The sequence below is a fragment of the Macaca fascicularis genome, chromosome X (assembly GCF_037993035.2).
Source record: "Macaca fascicularis isolate 582-1 chromosome X, T2T-MFA8v1.1".
Lineage (NCBI taxonomy): Eukaryota > Metazoa > Chordata > Mammalia > Primates > Cercopithecidae > Macaca > Macaca fascicularis.
The window spans coordinates 78249428-78268333 of NC_088395.1; the positions used below are offsets into that span (position 1 = coordinate 78249428).

Sequence of the window (18906 nt, forward strand, 5' to 3'; positions counted from 1 at the left end):
TCATCGAGGTGAAGATGCAAGTCTCCACTCTGAAATTCTGAACTCTTTACTTTGTTCTTTGTATGAAGTTTCAGGCTGAAGATGGTGAAAATCCGTGCCAGACTTGGATTGGAAGAAAGAACCAAGGCTTTGAGTCTCATCGTCTCATTTCTGTTTTGATACATGTTTTCTTAGTTTGTAAGCCAAGGAGAGGACTATAGTGAGGACTGTGGAGGGAAGTGGACCTTATTGGTCTTTAAGCTCTCACATCTTTAAAGACTGTTGGTGCTGAGAGAAAAAGTATCCTCATCTGGCAGAACTCCCATAGGGTGTGCTCCCCTTGCTGTTCTGCTTTTGTTTTGCAGAAAGCTGCCTTTTCAATGTACTCATTAGGCTTTCACTGTTTTTTCCTTTTTTCCTTTTTCATCTTTCACTGTTGATATCACAGGTGGCCATATCTTTACCAGTGCAGCTACCAAATAAGAAATCATCTTTTCCACATTCACTAGCTAGTGATAGTTGTACTACCATGAAATCAGTTTCTTCTTTACTTTTATTCAGGTTACAAGATTTCTGGAAGGTGTTAAGATCGATTTTAATTAGTCTTTGTGACTGGTTACTTCATCCAGGGGAGTAATTTCTCTCTGGAATATTAGCTCCACACCCCTGGAGAGTCTGTGCGGCTGCATCTTCGTCTGGAGTTGGTTCCTTCCGGTGGGTTCCTGGTCTCTCTTACTTCAAGAATGAAGCCACGGACCTTTGCAGTGAGTGTTACAGCTCTTAAAGGTGGCATGGACCCAAAGAGTGAGCAGCAGCAGGATTCATTGTAAAGAGTGAAAGAACACAGCTTCCACAGCGTGGAAGGGGACCTGAGGGGGTTGCTGCTGCTGGCCTGCGGGAGTGAGGGGGTGGGGCGGGGATGTGGCCAGCTTTTAGTCCCTTATTTGTCCCTGCCCATGTCCTGCTGATTGGTCCATTTTACAGAGTGCTGAGTGGTCCATTTTACAAAACTCTAGATAGCCACAGAGCGCTGATTGGTGTGTTTTTACAGAGCACTGATTGGTGCATTTTACAAACCTCTAGCTAGCCACAGAGCCGGCTGAGGGTGCGTTTTACAATCCTAGCTACAGAGTGCTGATTGGTGCATTTTACAATCCTCTTGTAAGACAGAAAAGTTCTTTAAGCCCCCACCGGACCCAGGAAGTCCAGGGGGCTTCACCTCTCACATCTATGTATTTCTTCAGCTTCATTTAACCTTTGGAGCCATTTTTTTTTTCAGCAGCAGCAGCACAGCAGTAGCCACTAGCCACGAGCCCGGGTCTCCTCCAACGCTGGTGCTACTGCTGTGAAATGTTGTGTTGTTTTGAGCAGCTGTATTTGTGATACTTTGTTACACAGCAGCAGAAAAGTATGCAACATCAGTGGTGTTATTGGGTGGCAAAGTTTGGGATTGGGGTTGAAGACTCAACTGATTTAATTATAATTGGTTCTAAATTTAAAATTGCCCACACAAAAAAACCCAGAAATCAATGTGAACAACAAGCACACAAAAGCACTTCCTTCAATGTCCAGATCAAGCCTTCTTCGTCACCCCCTCCAACCTTACCTGTTTCCTCCCTAGATATTCATAGAGAGTAATATATTTTATCATCTAAATAGTCTTCTGTATTGCTCTCTAGTAGCTTTTTGTGTATACTTAACTAGGCTTCAGGTTCCTTGAGGGCGAGGATTTGTTTTGTTCATTTTTGTGCCGCCCACAGTGCCTTGCACATAGAGACTCTAGTAATGTTACTTATTGACTGAAGAAGTACGAGCATGACCTGCATTTAACAACAAAAAGAGTTTTAGTTAATTAGCACCCGCTCATCAGCAAGGCCTAAACATCTGCCAGTGGAATCGGGGAAGTCTTTTCCTAAAAGTTGAAAAGCTGAGTTTATTCATCACAGATTGGGAACTTGTAGTAGGTGTGTGTGTGAGCGGGGGAGGTTTTACCAGTTAAATCAAATTACAAGAGGTTGGTGCCCAATTTTCAAGGGAGTTTGTGTAGTGATCTTTGTCTTTTTCACTGCATGATGTGACTCTTGATTATGGGATGGAAGAAAGTAGCATTATGAATTTTCTCTGTGCTTATTTCCATAATTAATTGTTTGTTGACTGTTTTGAAGAAATTTAAGCAGAATTTGAGGATTTAGTTTATCAAAAAATGTAGTGAAGGGGCTAGGTAGCAAAAACTTTTTTTTTTCTTTTTTATTATACTTTAAGTTCTAGGGTACATGTGCACAACGTGCAGGTTTGTTACATATGTATACATGTGCCATGTTGGTGTGCTGCACCCATTAACTTGTCATTTACATTAGGTATATCTCCTAATGCTATCCCTCCCCCCTAGCAAAAACTTTTTGAAGAAATTCATTGACCTGCTTTCCTAGATCAAGGACTTTTTGAAATAAAAAGGCTCTCAGAGATCCAACTTGTAGCCTCCAGTGGCTTGTAATAATTTCTTGCTGATGTGGCAAGTTACCTTAAATCGTTTCTAGAACAAGACGTGAGGTATAAATGCCAATGTGACAAAATGTTTGAACAGTAGACTTGAAACTGCAGGAGGATCATAAGAACCCATTTGTTCAAGGAAGTGGAGGCAATTCATGACTAAATCTAGACGTGTGGTTTTAGGCAGATGGCAAGTGAATTCATTTATCATTGTTGATCTGCTTTGAGCTCAGTGGAATCGCCGATTGTGACAATCCGCAGAGCTAGTTGGTTGAAATGAAGTCACAACTCGGAGGAGAGTCATGAATTTTGACGAACATGAATCACCTTTAACATTTTTATGGCTGCCTTCGGAGTGCAAACCCCCGGCATGTCCCTGAGTTATTAAGCATTTGCCCTATCACTGTGGGCAGGAGTCTTCTGAATACCAAAACGATTTTGAAATTTCGGGCTATACGGTCAACATTGGAGGTGTCTCCATTCAACTGGCCCCGTGAAAGTTTCAGTCTTTTTCATCGAAGTGCCGAAATCGATGGCCGAGTCACAGTGAAGACGGCTTCAATAGGAACCCTCTCGCTCCTAGTTTGGAGCAGCTGTCTTTGCGAGGCAATCTTCTGAATTGACTGGATCGGAATTGATCCGTGAGAGTCGTAACCATCCGTTTTTGTACGAATAAAGTTGACAAACTTTTTTAGACGCCTTTGGCGTTTATGTTTAAAACGACACCACCTGCTAAGTAACAAACAGACTCTTCTTTATCGCCGTGGCAAAAATGTATTCTCCCCGTGTGTGTGTTTGTTTGTTTTTACCCTTCCGCTACACTCTTAAGAAACTTAGCCGCTTCCGCCCGGGAGAGTGCCCTAACCGCGAGTCGGGTTGACAGGGCTGCTCGCATGCGCCGTCTCCACCGTGGTGTTTGTCGCAATGGGCGCTGCGCGGAGGGCTACATGGAATCTCGACTTTGCAGCTTGAAGTCATTTTGTTGGCGGCGCTGGTTACCGCGGCTACCTCCGCGCGGGCACTTGATTGTAACAGAAAGTAGTTCCGGCCCGTGTTGTTTCGGCCGAGGAGCCGTCGCCGCCATTTCAAGACCGTACTAGGTAGATGGCCAACTAGAGTTCCCAGGGTTCGAAGCCTGTAACTGCTGCCGCCGCTGAAGCCCTCCAGAGCATTGCTACGGCTGCTGCCCTTGTACTACTACCTCCAAATACGTTCTTGCCGGTAGTGGCGGCAGCAGGACCAGTTACCTTTTTTTTGCTCTCCCTCGAGAAGCTCCAGATGGCGTCTTCCGTGGGCAACGTGGCCGACAGCACAGGTACCGGTGTCCCGTTCTACCTTGGCAGATGCCCCCTTGGGGTCTCGCGCCGTCCTCTACCTTGTATCACTCCTTCCCTCCCTTACCTCGAACCATCCCCATTACATCAGTGACATTGCTGAGCTTCTCGTGGTAGATCGGGTTTTCCGCTGTCGTCCGCTTCCCGAACATTTCCTCCTCCTGCTTTGCTTGCTTTTTGCTCCCTTTCTTGCTTTGTTTTTATTTCGTAAATGTTGTAGCTTTCCACTCTCTCTGGGCGCTTCTATCACACGTGCGCGCTTAGAATGTCGTGGAATGGACTGCATTGGAATCCCTGCCCTTTCACTCCTTTGCAGCGGTTTTCTCCCCTAATTCCAGCTCTTCACCTCTCCTTTTTTCCCTCCGTCTCCCCCTCCAGCCTTTTCCCCTTAGCCAGATTTGGTCCTTCTCTGCCAATCTAGGGCGGGGGTGCCGTTCCGATGTAATCGTATCCTCACTTTGCATCACCCGAGGACGAGCAAAAGCTCGTCGATGGTGCCACAAGTCACCTCGAGAAGAGGGGACGTTGAGCAGCACCCCGCTAGGCAGTGCCTTTCTGGTGTTCTTTCGGTTGAGCGGTCCCGGTTTAGATTGGAAATTTCCAGGGGTTTCCTTTGCCATCGCTCAATTCCACCGCTGCCCTCAGCCTGGATTTCCCACCCTGTCCTCGGGGAACCACACCCTTCCCTTCGCGAGGTTGCCAGCCCTACTGTTCACTTCCTATCCTTGGGGGAGAAACCACCCCGACGCTGCTGCTTTGGCGTTGACCACCCTGCCCGCCCAATTCTCGCTTTGTGTTACTTTCTCGATGTATTCCTCCGCCGCCGCCTCTGGGTCTGCCATCCCCATTCTTTAGCCCAGCATCTCTTTATTCATAGGGTGTAATATTTTTTTAAGTTTCCATCCCTGCTTGAAGAGTTTGTAAAGCAACTGGAGTGTAGCTGCACAAGTACAAGGCGGTTGCCCTTTTAGACAATTCAGTCGCGAGCATTTGGTACTAAAAATACGAAAACAACCAAATTATAGGAGTGTCCTTCAGCTGCCTTTCCATATTGAGTCGATTTGGGCGGAAGGGGGTGGGGAATTGGGCTGCGCTTCTGAGGTTTCCCGCGAGGTTATTTTTTGGTTGTTTCTCAGTTGAGATGTGTGGAGGGTTTTAGTTCCTGTTTCTGGAAGTTGTGCTGTAAGTAGTAGGTGAATCGTCCATAGCATCTTATCCGTAATCGTAGGGAGTGGGATTAATAATTAGTCCGTGCCCCTCTCCCCACTTCTCCACCGTGATTTTCAAAGGTTTGAGATTCTGTACTAGCTTGCCCTTTTTAATGTGTTATTTTATTTGAGGAAGCTGTCGTTTCAAGTGTTAAAATAGATAAGCGGCATTGAAAAGTGACAAAGTAATGTGTGAAAACAAGGAGCTAGGAAGTTCTAGAAACTTAGCTAAAATGTAATTTTAGTTTCTATTAGAGAGATAACCTCTCCCAGATGTGGATGCCAGTCTCAGTGCTCTTTGTGTTGGTGGTCAGCTGTGCATTCTGTCAGGAAATTTACTTTGCTTTCCTCAGTATCCAGAGAACACTCATCAGCTCTAATGATTGGGGAGCTGGGCTCAAGTTTGAACTCGTCACCTTAACCTTGGTAGAATTAAAAAATTTGTCCATGGTTTCCCATTTCAACCAGCTAGTGAAGTGCTACGGTCGAATTCCCAGTTTAAGTATTTACAGTTGTGACAAGCAGTTTTTTTCCCCTCTTTGGGCTTTAGCTATATCCTTTAAAGATCTTGATGTATCTGGATTAAGTCAGTTGCAGCAAAGTGCTTTTATTTATTCGTTATGTTGCGCTTTATCAAATATCTTATATTTTAGCGTCCATCCCCCCTCCTCCCCAACGTTTTGACCATTGCAGTTGCAGATAACTGCCTGGTTTATATAGGCTTGTTTGCACTGTCTTAATCCTTTAGTCAATACCAGAGCTCTTTGGAAAATGTTAGTGCTAAACCAACGTGGGTGGGATTTAGCCAATTTAGTCTCCTTGTGAGTTTAGGATGGTAGAGGAGCAGTAAAATCTTGGGTCTTTATTTAAAATGTTTGATGACCCCTTTAACTATTTTGGCTGTTGACAAATGACAAACATCTTGTTTATCAGCTGTTTTAAAAATAGCACTTTGACTTTTTGGTTTTTCCCTTAGGCTCGTTTCTACTTGTCCTTTTAAAGAATTAAATTGTGAAATATACAAACACATTGATAGAATTTAAAGAGTTAACACATCTAGTGTCCTTACTGAGGTTAAGACTGGTAGATTGTTACCAGTACTCCACTTCCACAAATCCAACCTGAAATATGGTACAAAATATTAAGTTTTCCAATATGTTATTCTGGTATTATTAAGTCTTTGTGACCTTGCAAATCACACGTTTAATATTTTGTTTCTGTATGTAAACTAAGATATAAGGAATGATGTTCGGTGAATCCTTAGATGCTACCTATGATTTATAATTTAAAAGTACAAAGTATTTTTGGTCATAAAATGTAATCTCATATGGAAGTAAATATTCCTTTCTACTTTGGGAAAGTATTAATGGGTGAATTCTAAAAATGTCAATTCTGCACTTGATGTTAACTTGGAGATATAAATAACGTGCAGAACACTCTAGTGCTTTACATAGTTTCAAGCATTTCCATTTTTAAGTTAAATATACCATATTTTTACATTTTTTTGTTTACATTTCTAACTTTTTGTTTTCCCCCCTCCTTCCCTCAAATGTTTTGATGATTCTCCAGAACCAACGAAACGTATGCTTTCCTTCCAAGGGTTAGCTGAGTTGGCACATCGAGAATATCAGGCAGGAGATTTTGAGGCAGCTGAAAGACACTGCATGCAGCTCTGGAGACAAGAGCCAGACAATACTGGTGTGCTTTTATTACTTTCATCTATACACTTCCAGTGTCGAAGGCTGGACAGGTAGGAGATGTGGGGGTACCTGCTCGTGATTGCTGCCTCTGGGTGCTGAGCTTGAAAAATGATACTTAAATATTTGAACTTGAAATTTTTCCAGTACCGGGTTTCAACTGAGCCGCCAACGCACATCTGCTCTCTCTTGCCCACTTGTGACATGCCCAGCTGCCAGTTTTTCTCCTTCCTTTTGTGGTGGTGGTTATATTATCAGTATGACTAGGGACCTTTTCTAGATTTTTCTACCTGGGTCTGCTGCTTTCTAGACTCTGTTCAGGTAATAAATTATTATCAATGTATATCTGAGCATCCAGTCTCCCTTTCATGAGACCTGTCAGTTTGAGGGACTGAAATGCTCAGAAATGGTGGTTATGTATGCTGTGGCAGGAGATGCATACCTGAAGTTTCGTTAAGTTGTTATGGTGTGTTGCTTTTAGTTAATCAGTTGAATTAATCAAAAGGGAAGAATTTGTGTTCTTGTCCTTTTAATAATTGTCATTCTGGCATATTTAGACACTTAAAGATGTGCATCATCAAATCTTAACAAATGGAAAACGAGACTCGTGCACATAGCTTTTCATTTTTCATCTTAATGATCGTGATTTCCAATGTGTGTGGTTTTTTTTTTTTTTTTTTTTTTTTTGTGATGGAGTTTCGCTCTTGTTGCCCAGGCTGGAGTGTAGTGGCGCCATCTCGGCTCACCACAACCTCTGCCTCCCAGGTTCAAGAGATTCTCCTGTCTCAGCCTCCCGAGTAGCTAGGATTACGGGCATGCAACACCACGCCCAACTCATTTTTGTATTTTTAGTAGAGACGGGGTTTCTCCATGTTGGTCAGGCTGGTCTTGAACTCCCGACCTCAGGTGATCTGCTAGCATTGGCCTCCCAAAGTGCTGGAATTACAGACGTGAGCCACCACGCCCAGCCAATGTGGTAGTTTTGTAACAAGACCCTAGTTAGAATTTAAAAAAAAAAATTTTTTTTTTTTTTTTTTTGAGATGGAGTTTCACTCTTGTCACCCAGGCCGGAGTACAGTGGAGCAATCTCAACTCACTGCAACCGCCGCCTCCCAGGCTCAAGCGATTCTCCTGCCTCAGCCTCCCGAGTAGCTGAGATTACAGGCGCCCGCCATCATGCCTGGCTAATTTTTTGTATTTTTAGTAGAGACAGGGTTTCACCATGTTGGCCAGGCTGGTCTCGAACTCCTGACCTCAGGTGATCCTCCCAAAGTGCTGAGATTACAGGCGTGAGCCACTGCACCCAGCCAGTAATTTTGTTTAGTAAGAAAAAGCTTTTCATTTTGAAATCTAGAATACCTCCACTTTTGAAAATCTTTGATTTTCCAAAATTTTCTGGCTATGCACTAGTTAAAAGATAAGGTATTTATAATGAGCAATAGCGCAGGTCTCAAACTGTTTGAGTTGCATATGGGCCATACCTTCTTTTCTGTAATGTGAATACCCATGCATTAACACTTCTCACCTTTTCCAGATCTGCTCACTTTAGCACTCTGGCAATTAAACAGAACCCCCTTCTGGCAGAAGCTTATTCGAATTTGGGGAATGTGTACAAGGAAAGAGGGCAGTTGCAGGAGGCAATTGAGCATTATCGACATGCATTGCGTCTCAAACCTGATTTCATCGATGGTTATATTAACCTGGCAGCCGCCTTGGTAGCAGCGGGTGACATGGAAGGGGCAGTACAAGCTTACGTCTCTGCTCTTCAGTACAATCCTGTGAGTAAAATTTTAGTGGTTATTTTCCCTTCCTAGAAACCCAGAAAGAAACATAGTGTGATATTTCAGACACTAAAGTTGGTTTTCACATGGAATAAAGTCAAAAGTTTAGAAATGCTTATGTACTTAAAATGGTGAAATTGCTTTTAGCTGGTCTGCGTTATGTTAAAATATTTGTTTTATTTAGCAAGTTATATTAAGCATAAAAATTCTTATTGCAAGAAACTACATCAATTTTAAAATAACACCTATAAAGTACAGGGCGCATGACTTTTTTTCTGCTGTGATTAACTTTGGATAAATTCTGGTAAGTGTTTGCAAGTTAATTGATTTTCAAGGAATTGTGGATAATGGGTCTTAATCTGTAAAATTTGTAATATAAAATAGTTTAAAACAAGATGCCACTATATGGAATGATGTGAAAACTAGGCTACAAAATTTCTTCCTCAATATCCTATTCTCTTTTCTTTCAATGTAATTAGAAGTGATAGAATTTACATGATACTACTTACACTGGGCTTTTGATTAGTTTAAAAATTTTTTTTGTCTAAGTTGCAGATGTATTCTGGGAACAAGTGAGGCTCAACTGGCAGACCTTAAATTCATACTGTGTTTAGGATCTCTGAAAGATACAAAAACATAAGACTTTCCCTCAGAACTTACGATGTAGTTAGAGAAAGTAGATGTAAACTTAAGAGGTAGGTGACAGTGGGGTTACAGAAATCTAGAAAAAGTTCCCAAGTTACATTGTCAACATTCAGTTTTGTAACCTACCTGGAAATGGCTAAGTTTATTTTAGCTACCATTTACTGAAAGTCTGTGTGGTCACTCTACTGACAGCTTCAAATCATTGGTCTTAGTTAATCCTCACAATAATTCTTCAAAATAGATGATATTATTTCTGATTTTATCAATTAAAAAACAAACCATGGACTCAGGGTTATGTGGCTTTCTTGGGATCACAAAGCTAGTAATGAAGTATTAATAGATATTAAAACCTGAGTCTGAATATCCTCAAAGCAAATGTCGAAGTGAAAAGAAATAAAAGTGGGATAATGTGCCCAGAGGGCACCTACCCATCAAAGCAGCCCTTAGCACAATCAAAAAACCATTGATCATATCCTGCTGTCCCTTAATCTCCATTTTATTGGTTAGGAAACTAAAACTAAATTTAGTAGTTTGCTCAAAGATCCGAAGTCACTTTTCATGATGACATCTATTAACAATTTTTGTAGTTAATTTTGAGAGTTTAAACATGTCCTTTTAAAAAAATCCATTGCTTTAAAAAAATTTTTTTAAGAGATGGAGTCTTGCTATGTTGCCCAGGCTGTACTCATACTCCTGGGCTCAAGCAATCCTTCTGCCTCCACCTCCAGAGTAGCTGGGAGTACAGGTGTGTGCCACCACACCCAGCTTCTAAATTTTTTGGTTTTTGAATGGATACAGTGAATACCTCCAGTTAGCACTCTTGGAGGTAGCAAATGAAACTAATTTCTCGTCTTTTCAGAGATACTCAGTGTATATATATGTACATTTGAGTGACTTTTTGTAAGTTTTATTGCAATACTAATCTAGCTAGTTACCCACATAAAGTTTTAGGGAGACCAGTATGTGCTGCCACTGGGCCTTGGACCCCATTTTTCCCAGGGATCAGGGCTCACCTCTGTACCCAGTTGTCACAGTAAGTTCTTTCCCTTTATTAATCAGGTTGATTCTACTCTTGTTGATAGTGTACTCTCTTACACAGCTGTGATTCTTGCCATCTTTAACTCTGATGCCCTTGGCTCGGATTTCCAGTTGCCTATGTGTGTAGCAGAGCAGTCATTGCTACTGATAGTGTACCAAGCAGTAGGAGCATGTTGAGAAGGAAAACTAAAGTGAGAGATGGAACCATGCTATTTAATATCTAACCTGCTGTTAGCAGGAAGCTTATTGTTGTACCCTACCAAGGAAGTGAGATAGTACTAAGATAAATCATGGGATTACCTCTTGAATGCATTGAATGGCCATGTGTTCTCATCTGGTTCTATGTTTCTTCTAGTGGAAGGTGCTGCTTTACTTATTTATTACTGTTTTTACCAATAAGAATGAAAATGGGATTGTGCAGATTCCCTTGATTTCAACTAAATGTGCCATAGTGATCATATTTTAATTTATTTCAGGATATCTAAAGTCTTAACTAGATTTAAACTTACTGTCAAATGCCTGTTGTCAATTCAGTAGTGGTAGAATCTTGCGTCTGTTCCTTATGTTCTTGTTGACAGTGCTTAAATGCATCATTAGTACATTGTGGGCCTGAATCATAGATGTAGTTGGCATTCTATGAAAAATGGTTAAAGAAACTCAGGTTATTTTGGTTTTGCAGCAGTGAAAGAGTAGAATGTTAAGGTAGTATCTTTTGTAACCTTGGTAACTGTTTTCAACAGTGTTTATCTTTTTAAGTTAATAGATAACATCAATTTAGAAGTTGTTCTCTGTGACTTGATTAGAGAAATTATCTTTGACACAGCTATCATTTTTTTTTTTTTTTTTTTTTGAGACGGAGTCTCGCTCTGTCACCCAGGCTGGAGTGCTGTGGCCGGATCTCAGCTCACTGCAAGCTCCGCCTCCCGGGTTCACGCCATTCTCCTGCCTCAGCCTCCTGAGTAGCTGGGACTACAGGCGCCCGCCACCTCACCCGGCTAGTTTTTTGTATTTTTTAGTAGAGACAGGGTTTCACCGTGTTAGCCAGGATGGTCTCGATCTCCTGACCTCGTGATCCGCCCGTCTCGGCCTCCCAAAGTGCTGGGATTACAGGCTTGAGCCACCGCGCCCGGCTGACACAGCTATCATTTTTTTCATTCTGAATTATCTTCTATAATGTTGGGTGTTTTCATAATTTTGGTAAGATTTTAGTCTGTCTTTTTTTTTTTTTTTTTTTTTTTTGGAGACGGAGTTTTGCCCTTGTCACCCAGGCTGGAGTGCAGTGGTGCGATCTCGGCTCACTGCAACCTCTGCCTCCTGGGTTCAAACGATTCTTCTGCCTCAGCCTCCGAAGTAGCTGGGATCACGGGGGCCCACCACCACGCCTGGCTAATTTTTTGTATTTTTAGTAGAGACAGGGTTTCACCATGGTGGCCAGGCCTGTCTTGAACTCCTGACCTCAGGTGATCTGCCAGCTTCAGCCTCCCAAAGTGTTGGGATTACAGGCGTGATCCACTGTGCCCGGCCAGTCTGTTGTATTTGAAGGTCTTATTGCAGATAGCATCTTGCAGTGGCAGCACATGTTCTTTTACATGATGACTCAGCTAGAGTTGCCTATACCTGGCAATTCCTTTTACAAATTATGTATAAAATTATCTTTTGTGTAACGGCTATAACCCTGAGTTGTTTTAAACAGGTCTGTTTCTGAATCTATAGGTTGTTGAATTGTTGCTTGTGCTTTGATTGTGGATGCACAGAACGGAGAGCTGCTGGCATCCTGGCCATCATGTGTGTTCCTGTCGTGTTATTTATTACTGCTGAGCCTCACTTATACAGCTGCACTGTAGAAAACCATACATTTCGATTCTTTTTGTTCTGCTTTTTGTTAAGGTTGCTGTGCAAATGTTGTATTTAAATACGTGAGTGCTTATTGTGTATGCAATGCTTTGTTAGGAATTGGGGAGATGTGTTGTGGTTGAAGTTGCGGGTTATAATATAAGACAGGACCTAACCCATAAAGGAAAAAATGGTGTAAGCTCCTCGGATGATAATTGTTGGAGAGTATTAATCAGAAGATTTCCTCGAGTGGGTGCTTATAACCTAAGCATTCTGTAGGAAGGTAAATAGCAAGTAGACTTCCTTGGCTGAAGTGGTAGTCAAGTAGTAACAAGAAGTGAATGTAGTAGAGGAGAGTCAATTGGAAGATTTAGAAAGAATAGAGAGGCTGAGGAGTTTGAATTTAATTTGAGAGGCAATTGAGAATTACTGTAGGTTTTTATCGACCTGATTTTACTTCATATGTATGTATGTGTCTAGATGTTGTGGCTGGTGGGGGTGGGAGGCTCTAGGGGGAAAGGCAGGAAACTGATGCAATCTTAGGAGGAATAGTTCTATAGGAAAATTTTACTCATTTCCATCTCCTTTTATTCTCACGATTTTCCCTTGTTTACAGTGCCTCCTCCTTTGTCTATTAAAACCCTTCTCATCCTTCAAGGCCCAGCTTAAACATTTCTTATGAGCTCATCATCTCGTTCTCTTAAAATTCTTTACTACTGAGTGGGCATTTAGTGTGTGCCTTGTCTTTTCACATAGATTTTAAGTGCCTCTTGATGATAAGGATTCTATATCTTTTCCCTACAGTTCCAGGCATGTTATTGAATTGAATAACAGTTTGCATGAAATGTATTAACCGGGGATGGATAGAATGGGCTAGTTTTGAGAAATATAACTGTCAAAAATGTTTTGATTTGATAGATGAAGCAGAAGTGATATCTTAGGTTTTGAACTTTTGGGAGAATGGTGGTGCCCTTGCGTTTTCTAGAAATTAGCTGTTCATGCACATAGATTTGGATCCCCAGACAGGAGAATTGGATTTCACCGTTACAATTAATATGATGTTTTAGCTTTTTCTAAAACTGTCTTATTGATTATCTTATAGTAATCTTGAAGATAATCTATTTTTAACTATGAGCATTGTGTTAACTTGATTTAGTATACTGTAATGGATCTATATGATAACAACAAAATATAGATAGACAGATACACTGTCAGGACTTAAGTGGCATCCATCCAAGAGTTCATAGAAACTAGAGGGTAATAAAATTATGCATTGGTTGGCTACTATGTATGGCCATTACAGTCATTGTTGGAGAATTATTGCAAGACTTCTGATTATTATGGCTTAGAAAAGGCATAGGAATTGGTAAAAGTCCAAACATAAATAACCACAATTATCAAGTAGTAGAAGGAGCTTGTATGAATGGATTGGATTATACAGTCATGGTCTGCCAAAACAGGGGTAACTCTTTAAGTTTAGAAAAAACATAACCATACAAAGTAGATAGCAAGATTATATAATTCATTACTTCTGAGAGTATAGTGTTAAAAAGTGCTCAGACTAATTAGAGGAGAAGTCAAATAAGATTAATGGTACCTTTGATGTTTTGAGGATTAGTATTAGCCTTTTGTGCTCGAAGTGATGGGAGACAACCTAACTCTCTAGATCATCAGTCATTGCTTGAGGGACAGTACTGAGTCAGGAAGATCATGGAACTGACCCAGTATGGCTGACTGTAAGATTGTTGTGTGGCAGCCTGTACTTTGTTGGCAGACTTTTTGGTTCACCTGATGGATGATATTATACAACCACAAAAGCTGTTTATCAGTAGAATTAATGAACTGATTTTGGAAACCATAATATAGTTCCAGAGCAAATCATATATATGATGATTTTTCGGCACAGTTGACAGAATTTCACTTTCTAGGACTTAAGTCTCTTTCACCCATGGAACAGTTTGGAATAATAAGCGTACTTCCTATTGTCATTGTTTCTGCCTGTAGACTGGTAGATGTGACTGACAATGGCAAAATAGGGCAAATAAAAATTTAAGCTCACTGTCGTGATGAGTGTCTCATCCAGATGAACGGACTGGTGAGTCAGATGACTAGCAGCACAATTGAGCTGCTAATAAAAAGCAGAGTCAACTGCTTTTCATTATTCACCCACTCCACTCTAATGGCACTTAATACTAATGAGTAATCTAGTGGCAGGTGCCAGGATCGAGGCTTTGGTTGGATAATTCTTTTGCCCGATAGTGAAATGAAGTCAGGGTTTCTAAATATGCCTGACAGCCTAAGGGGAGGTTTGCTCATAGGTAGTCATTTGCTAAATATGTTTTTTTCCACTCTGGAAAATTTTTGGTCCTTGACACAGGAGTGATTCATCATAACCTTGAATAACATAGTTGGACAAATATTTGAGATGTGTGTGTATATATATATTCCTTTTCTTTTTTTTTTGAGACAAGAGTCTCTGTCGCCCAGGCTGGAGTGCAGTGGCGCGATCTCAGCTAACTGCAGTCTCTGCCTCCTGGGTTCACCCGATTCTCCTGCTTAAGCCTCCCAAATAGCTGGGATTACAGGCACACGCTGCCATACCCGGCTAATTTTATATTTTTAGTAGAGATGGGGTTTCACCATGTTGGCCAGGTTGGTCTCGAACTCCTGACCTCAGGTGATTCTCCCACCTTGCCCTCCCAAAGTGCTGGGATTACAGGCATGAGCTCCCGTGCCCAGCCTGATATATATATATTTTTTAACGTGACTGACATTTGGGGAGGAGAGAAAGAAGTTCTAGTAAGGTCCCATAGTCTTTTACGTGAAGCTAATGGGGCCAAATGCATTTCAACATTCAGAATTTTTAGGATGTTAGAAAGGTAATACCATATATAAAACACCCAGAAAGGTTTGGAGCAGCACCTTTTAGTAAAACACATTTATATTTCTGCAGCAAAAGATAGGAGTATTCATACTAAGTGAGATAACTAAATTCTATAAATAGTTTCATGTCACCTCAAGTCAGGTTTAACCCTCAAATGAGTTTTTGGAACTTTTTGGGATTTGGAATTGTGGATGAGGGGTTGTGGTCCTGCACTGAAGTTTGTCAGGCAGTATCTTTAGTTGATAGAATAAAATGGCAGGGAGCTAGATGCTTAAAAGTGATTTGAAGATATTTTTAATTGACAAAGCAGAGTATAATTAATGACAGTGTCTCTGGGTTTCTAGGATTTGTACTGTGTTCGCAGTGACCTGGGGAACCTGCTCAAAGCCCTGGGTCGCTTGGAAGAAGCCAAGGTAGGTGTTTGATAGAACACATTTAAACATCAGTGTTATGAAAACTTGTACTTTTTGCCAAGTCTTCAACTCTTCATTGAGCTATCTTCACAAAACAGTCCTTTGAAACTGAGGAAAACTGACGGCATGAATCGCCTCAGAATAGAGCAAGGCCAGGCTTTGGCATATCTGTTCTAAATCTGGGGGTAAAGCAAGAACCTGAACATTTTGGAGCCTTTCTGCTGAGCTAGACCATCTTTATAACACTGGGCTCCGTCATGATCTTATGTGGGAATAAATAACATTCCTTCAAATCTGAGGCTTGCCTGCTGGTGACAAGCAGAGCGCCTGTGATTTGGCTCAAGACTCCTATATGATGCAGGTGCCATTGAAAATGCTGCTCTTCTAAGTCCTTTGTGGCTTGTAAGTGGAGAAGAATTTCATCCAAATGTTACCCTGTAATACTGGCATTTAAAATTCTTATTTAACCTTCCTCCCTTCATCTTCCTCACCCTTTACAGTGGAAGAAAGGCTGTTAAAATGATTGCAAATTAATAATTGGAACATCCTGTCCCTTCTTGTCCCCGCTCCCTTCCCAAGTTCCTTTTTCCTCTTTTCCAATCCTAGTTGTCTACCTTCTTTTCTTCCTCATTTCCTTCTTTTATTCCTCCCCACCCCAACCCCTTAAAAAAAGGTCAGAAGGACAAAGCTGGTTTGTTTGGGAAATGGACTGATCGAAAGAAAACTTGCCAAAGTGGAAAGGTGGCTTTTAGCATTCTGTGTTTCAAAATAATGAATTTGAACACCAGGTTGGGTTAATTAAAGCTTTTGGTATAATTTAAAATTAAATTTATAATGCAGTTGTCTTGTTACAAGCCACCTTACGCAACCGCGCTGCAGGGGTGAGGAGTGGGGAGAAACCAGAATGCTTCTGAAACTCCCACCTGTTGCTCTGAGCCCCACGCGCATGCTAATGCGTGGAGTGTATGCGCAGCGTAGCTGTCTGTTTGACTGCTTCATCCAGGGAGGGAGAAGGCTTTTCAGCACCATCTGATGTTAAAAGGCACAGTTTTAAGTGCACAGCTCATAAATTCTGCTGACATTTTGGATTAACCTTATGTAGGTTGCCAGCTAATGAATTGTAATTGATTTCAATCTTAGCCGATAAATCTAATAGGTAATTTATAGAACAAATATTTGATAAGCTCCTATTAATTGTCACCCCACCAAGCGGACAGCTAACATGAATTGCACTTCACTGCAGCTTTAGAGATCGGTTTAGGCTGAGACATTGCGCCTGCCTTAGGTTGCTGACTTCTTTATTTCAGAGCTCTGGAGACACCTAGTTTGAAAAATGTTATTCTGTTTTTTTGTGAGAACTTAGTAAACAAGAAAATACTCTTGAGTGAAATGCAATGTATTTCTTTTGTAATCAGTGCATTTGAAAATTCAAGCCAGCATATTCCTAGTAGATGGAAGCAAAATTAAGTTGTCTTTGTAGAAAATGAAGAGCCTTTCTTCCAGCAAAAATCCCTGCTGTATGCAATAGCCCTGATTAACCCTCTCCCTTCTGCATGTTTCCCATGTTACAGACTTGAGACTGTCCTCATTCCCATATGTAATAGACATCCAAAGAATTTCAATTGCTTTGTTGAACTTTTACTAATGATCTTGTTTTTATTTTCTCTCTTGTTTTTGGTTTTTCACCATTGATATTGTATTTAGAAGGTTTCAGGTGGGTGAAACCTCCTATTCCATGCGTAAGGTGCCTCGCTGAAGGGAGCTCGAGGCCTGGATCTAGGGCAGACACACAACCTCCTCCTCCTCTTCCAGCAAGGAACGCACCGAAAAGTCACATGATGAGAAATATGGTAACGGGTTTGTAACTGCCACAGCAAAACAATTTGCCTCCATGCCTGAATCTTCTGTCTTGTGGCTTCAGAAACAGCTTAAAATAATTTTATTTACAAGCAAGTTATGTAAGAGAATGTTTTATACTATAGCCACAATTCTGTCAAAGATAAGTAAAAGTTAATTGATGTTAAAAATTATTAGAGATAATTTACTTAGTAAAAGCTTCTAACTCTTCTTGTTGTTCATTTTTTTTCCTTTTTTCTTCTTTGTTTGGATTGCAGCATTCTGCTCTTCTGATGATGCGCTGTGACCCTGCAGTAGCGCACAGGCTGCGCAGCGTTAATGCGCATTGCGTGCGAATGAACCCCTGTGAACGGTTGACTAGATGAGTAATCTGATTGACTGGCTCCCTCAGTCCTATTCTGTAGCCTTTTTGGATAAAATTGGGTTTTAACGTACCTCGAGTCCAACTAATCTCATTAAACGAATATTCTCTATGGGCCTGTCTAGTAGATTAATGGATCTGGTTGGCCGTTTGCTGCGTCTGGGGGTGTTCTATGTAGCGCAGCAGTTCGCAGCGATTGCGCAGTGCGATGCTGTTAGGTTGCGCAAGCGATGTTTGCGCTCGCATTACAGGGACCTCAACCTAGGTGCAATCCTGTCATGTGAGGTTTCAGCTTCAGTCCTCCTTGGGAGACAGGGGCATTGTGACAATGTAACTTAAAGCCTGGCTTTATGGTATCCAACTTGGCAGAAAGACATTTTTCTCTTCAGTAGCATAGTTTTGATGTTAGTGAGGAACGTTGTTGAAGAGCAGCGTTTCCCAAAATGTGTTTCATAGTATTCTAATAAAATGCCCAATGAAAGAAGAGTTCCATGGTCAACTAAGTTCAGGGAACCCTGTTATACTATTAAAGGCTTAGGGAAGTCCAGTAAAGAAACCCGTTTTCCTAATTTATTTGATCATGAACTCCCTTTTTTTCAGCCATACCTCTTAACACCTCATAGAACACACTTTGGGAAACAGTGGGGGTAGGAAAACTCGGCCTCAAGTTGTGCCCTCTAGATAGCACTTGAAAACATGACAAGGGCCAGTAGTTGTTTGGGTAAGAGAACTCCAGCATAGAGCCTTATAGCACCTGACTTCCTAGTTAAGTCCCAGTGTAAGGGTTGGTCTTTGGTTGGCAGAACTGAACATGGTGGTTTGCACTTGGGTTCTGGTGGCGCAGGCGCAGGAGCAGCCAGCTGTGGCAGCGCATTAGTTTTGGCGCAAGCGAGCCTATGCTGCAGGGTCACTTTTGGCTGGTCAGAGAAGGAATAATGATATCACCTTCTTCCCCCCTCCCCCCAATCTTTTTTTTTTCCCTTTACAAATTTTCCCCTTTCCCTTTACCTCCTTTCCCTCCCATCTTCTTTCATTAACCCCTCCTAAGGCATGTTATTTGAAAGCAATTGAGACGCAACCGAACTTTGCAGTAGCTTGGAGTAATCTTGGCTGTGTTTTCAATGCACAAGGGGAAATTTGGCTTGCAATTCATCACTTTGAAAAGGTTAGTCATTAAATTAATAATTGGTATTTTTGAAGTGCTTACGTGTGTAGTGTTTTTACTAGAACTAAATAATAGGTGTTAACCAGTCACATTATATCTTTGTTTCTCTGGCAGTATAGGCAGTATGTGACTTACAGAGAACAATGACTTGACTTAAATATTTTTTCAACTTGACAGTGGTGCAAAAGAGATACACAATAGAAATTGTACTTTGAGTACCC

The 18906-nt window shown here is 41.3% G+C and overlaps 1 protein-coding gene across 2 annotated transcripts in view; it reads left to right on the forward strand.

The window, feature by feature from the left end:
• Nucleotides 1-3520: 3520 nt before the first annotated feature.
• Nucleotides 3521-18906, forward strand: part of OGT (O-linked N-acetylglucosamine (GlcNAc) transferase) — a 42947-nt gene continuing 27561 nt past the window's right edge. The window contains exons 1-5 of one of the 2 annotated variants that reach the window (XM_005593919.4): nucleotides 3521-3784; nucleotides 6581-6761; nucleotides 8243-8486; nucleotides 15234-15302; nucleotides 18569-18685. In XM_005593919.4, the coding sequence (XP_005593976.1) occupies nucleotides 3748-3784; nucleotides 6581-6761; nucleotides 8243-8486; nucleotides 15234-15302; nucleotides 18569-18685 (648 nt within the window). In that variant the 5' untranslated portion in view covers nucleotides 3521-3747. The remainder of the gene's footprint in view (nucleotides 3785-6580; nucleotides 6762-8242; nucleotides 8487-15233; nucleotides 15303-18568; nucleotides 18686-18906) is intronic. The other variant, XM_005593920.5, reaches the window with a different exon arrangement.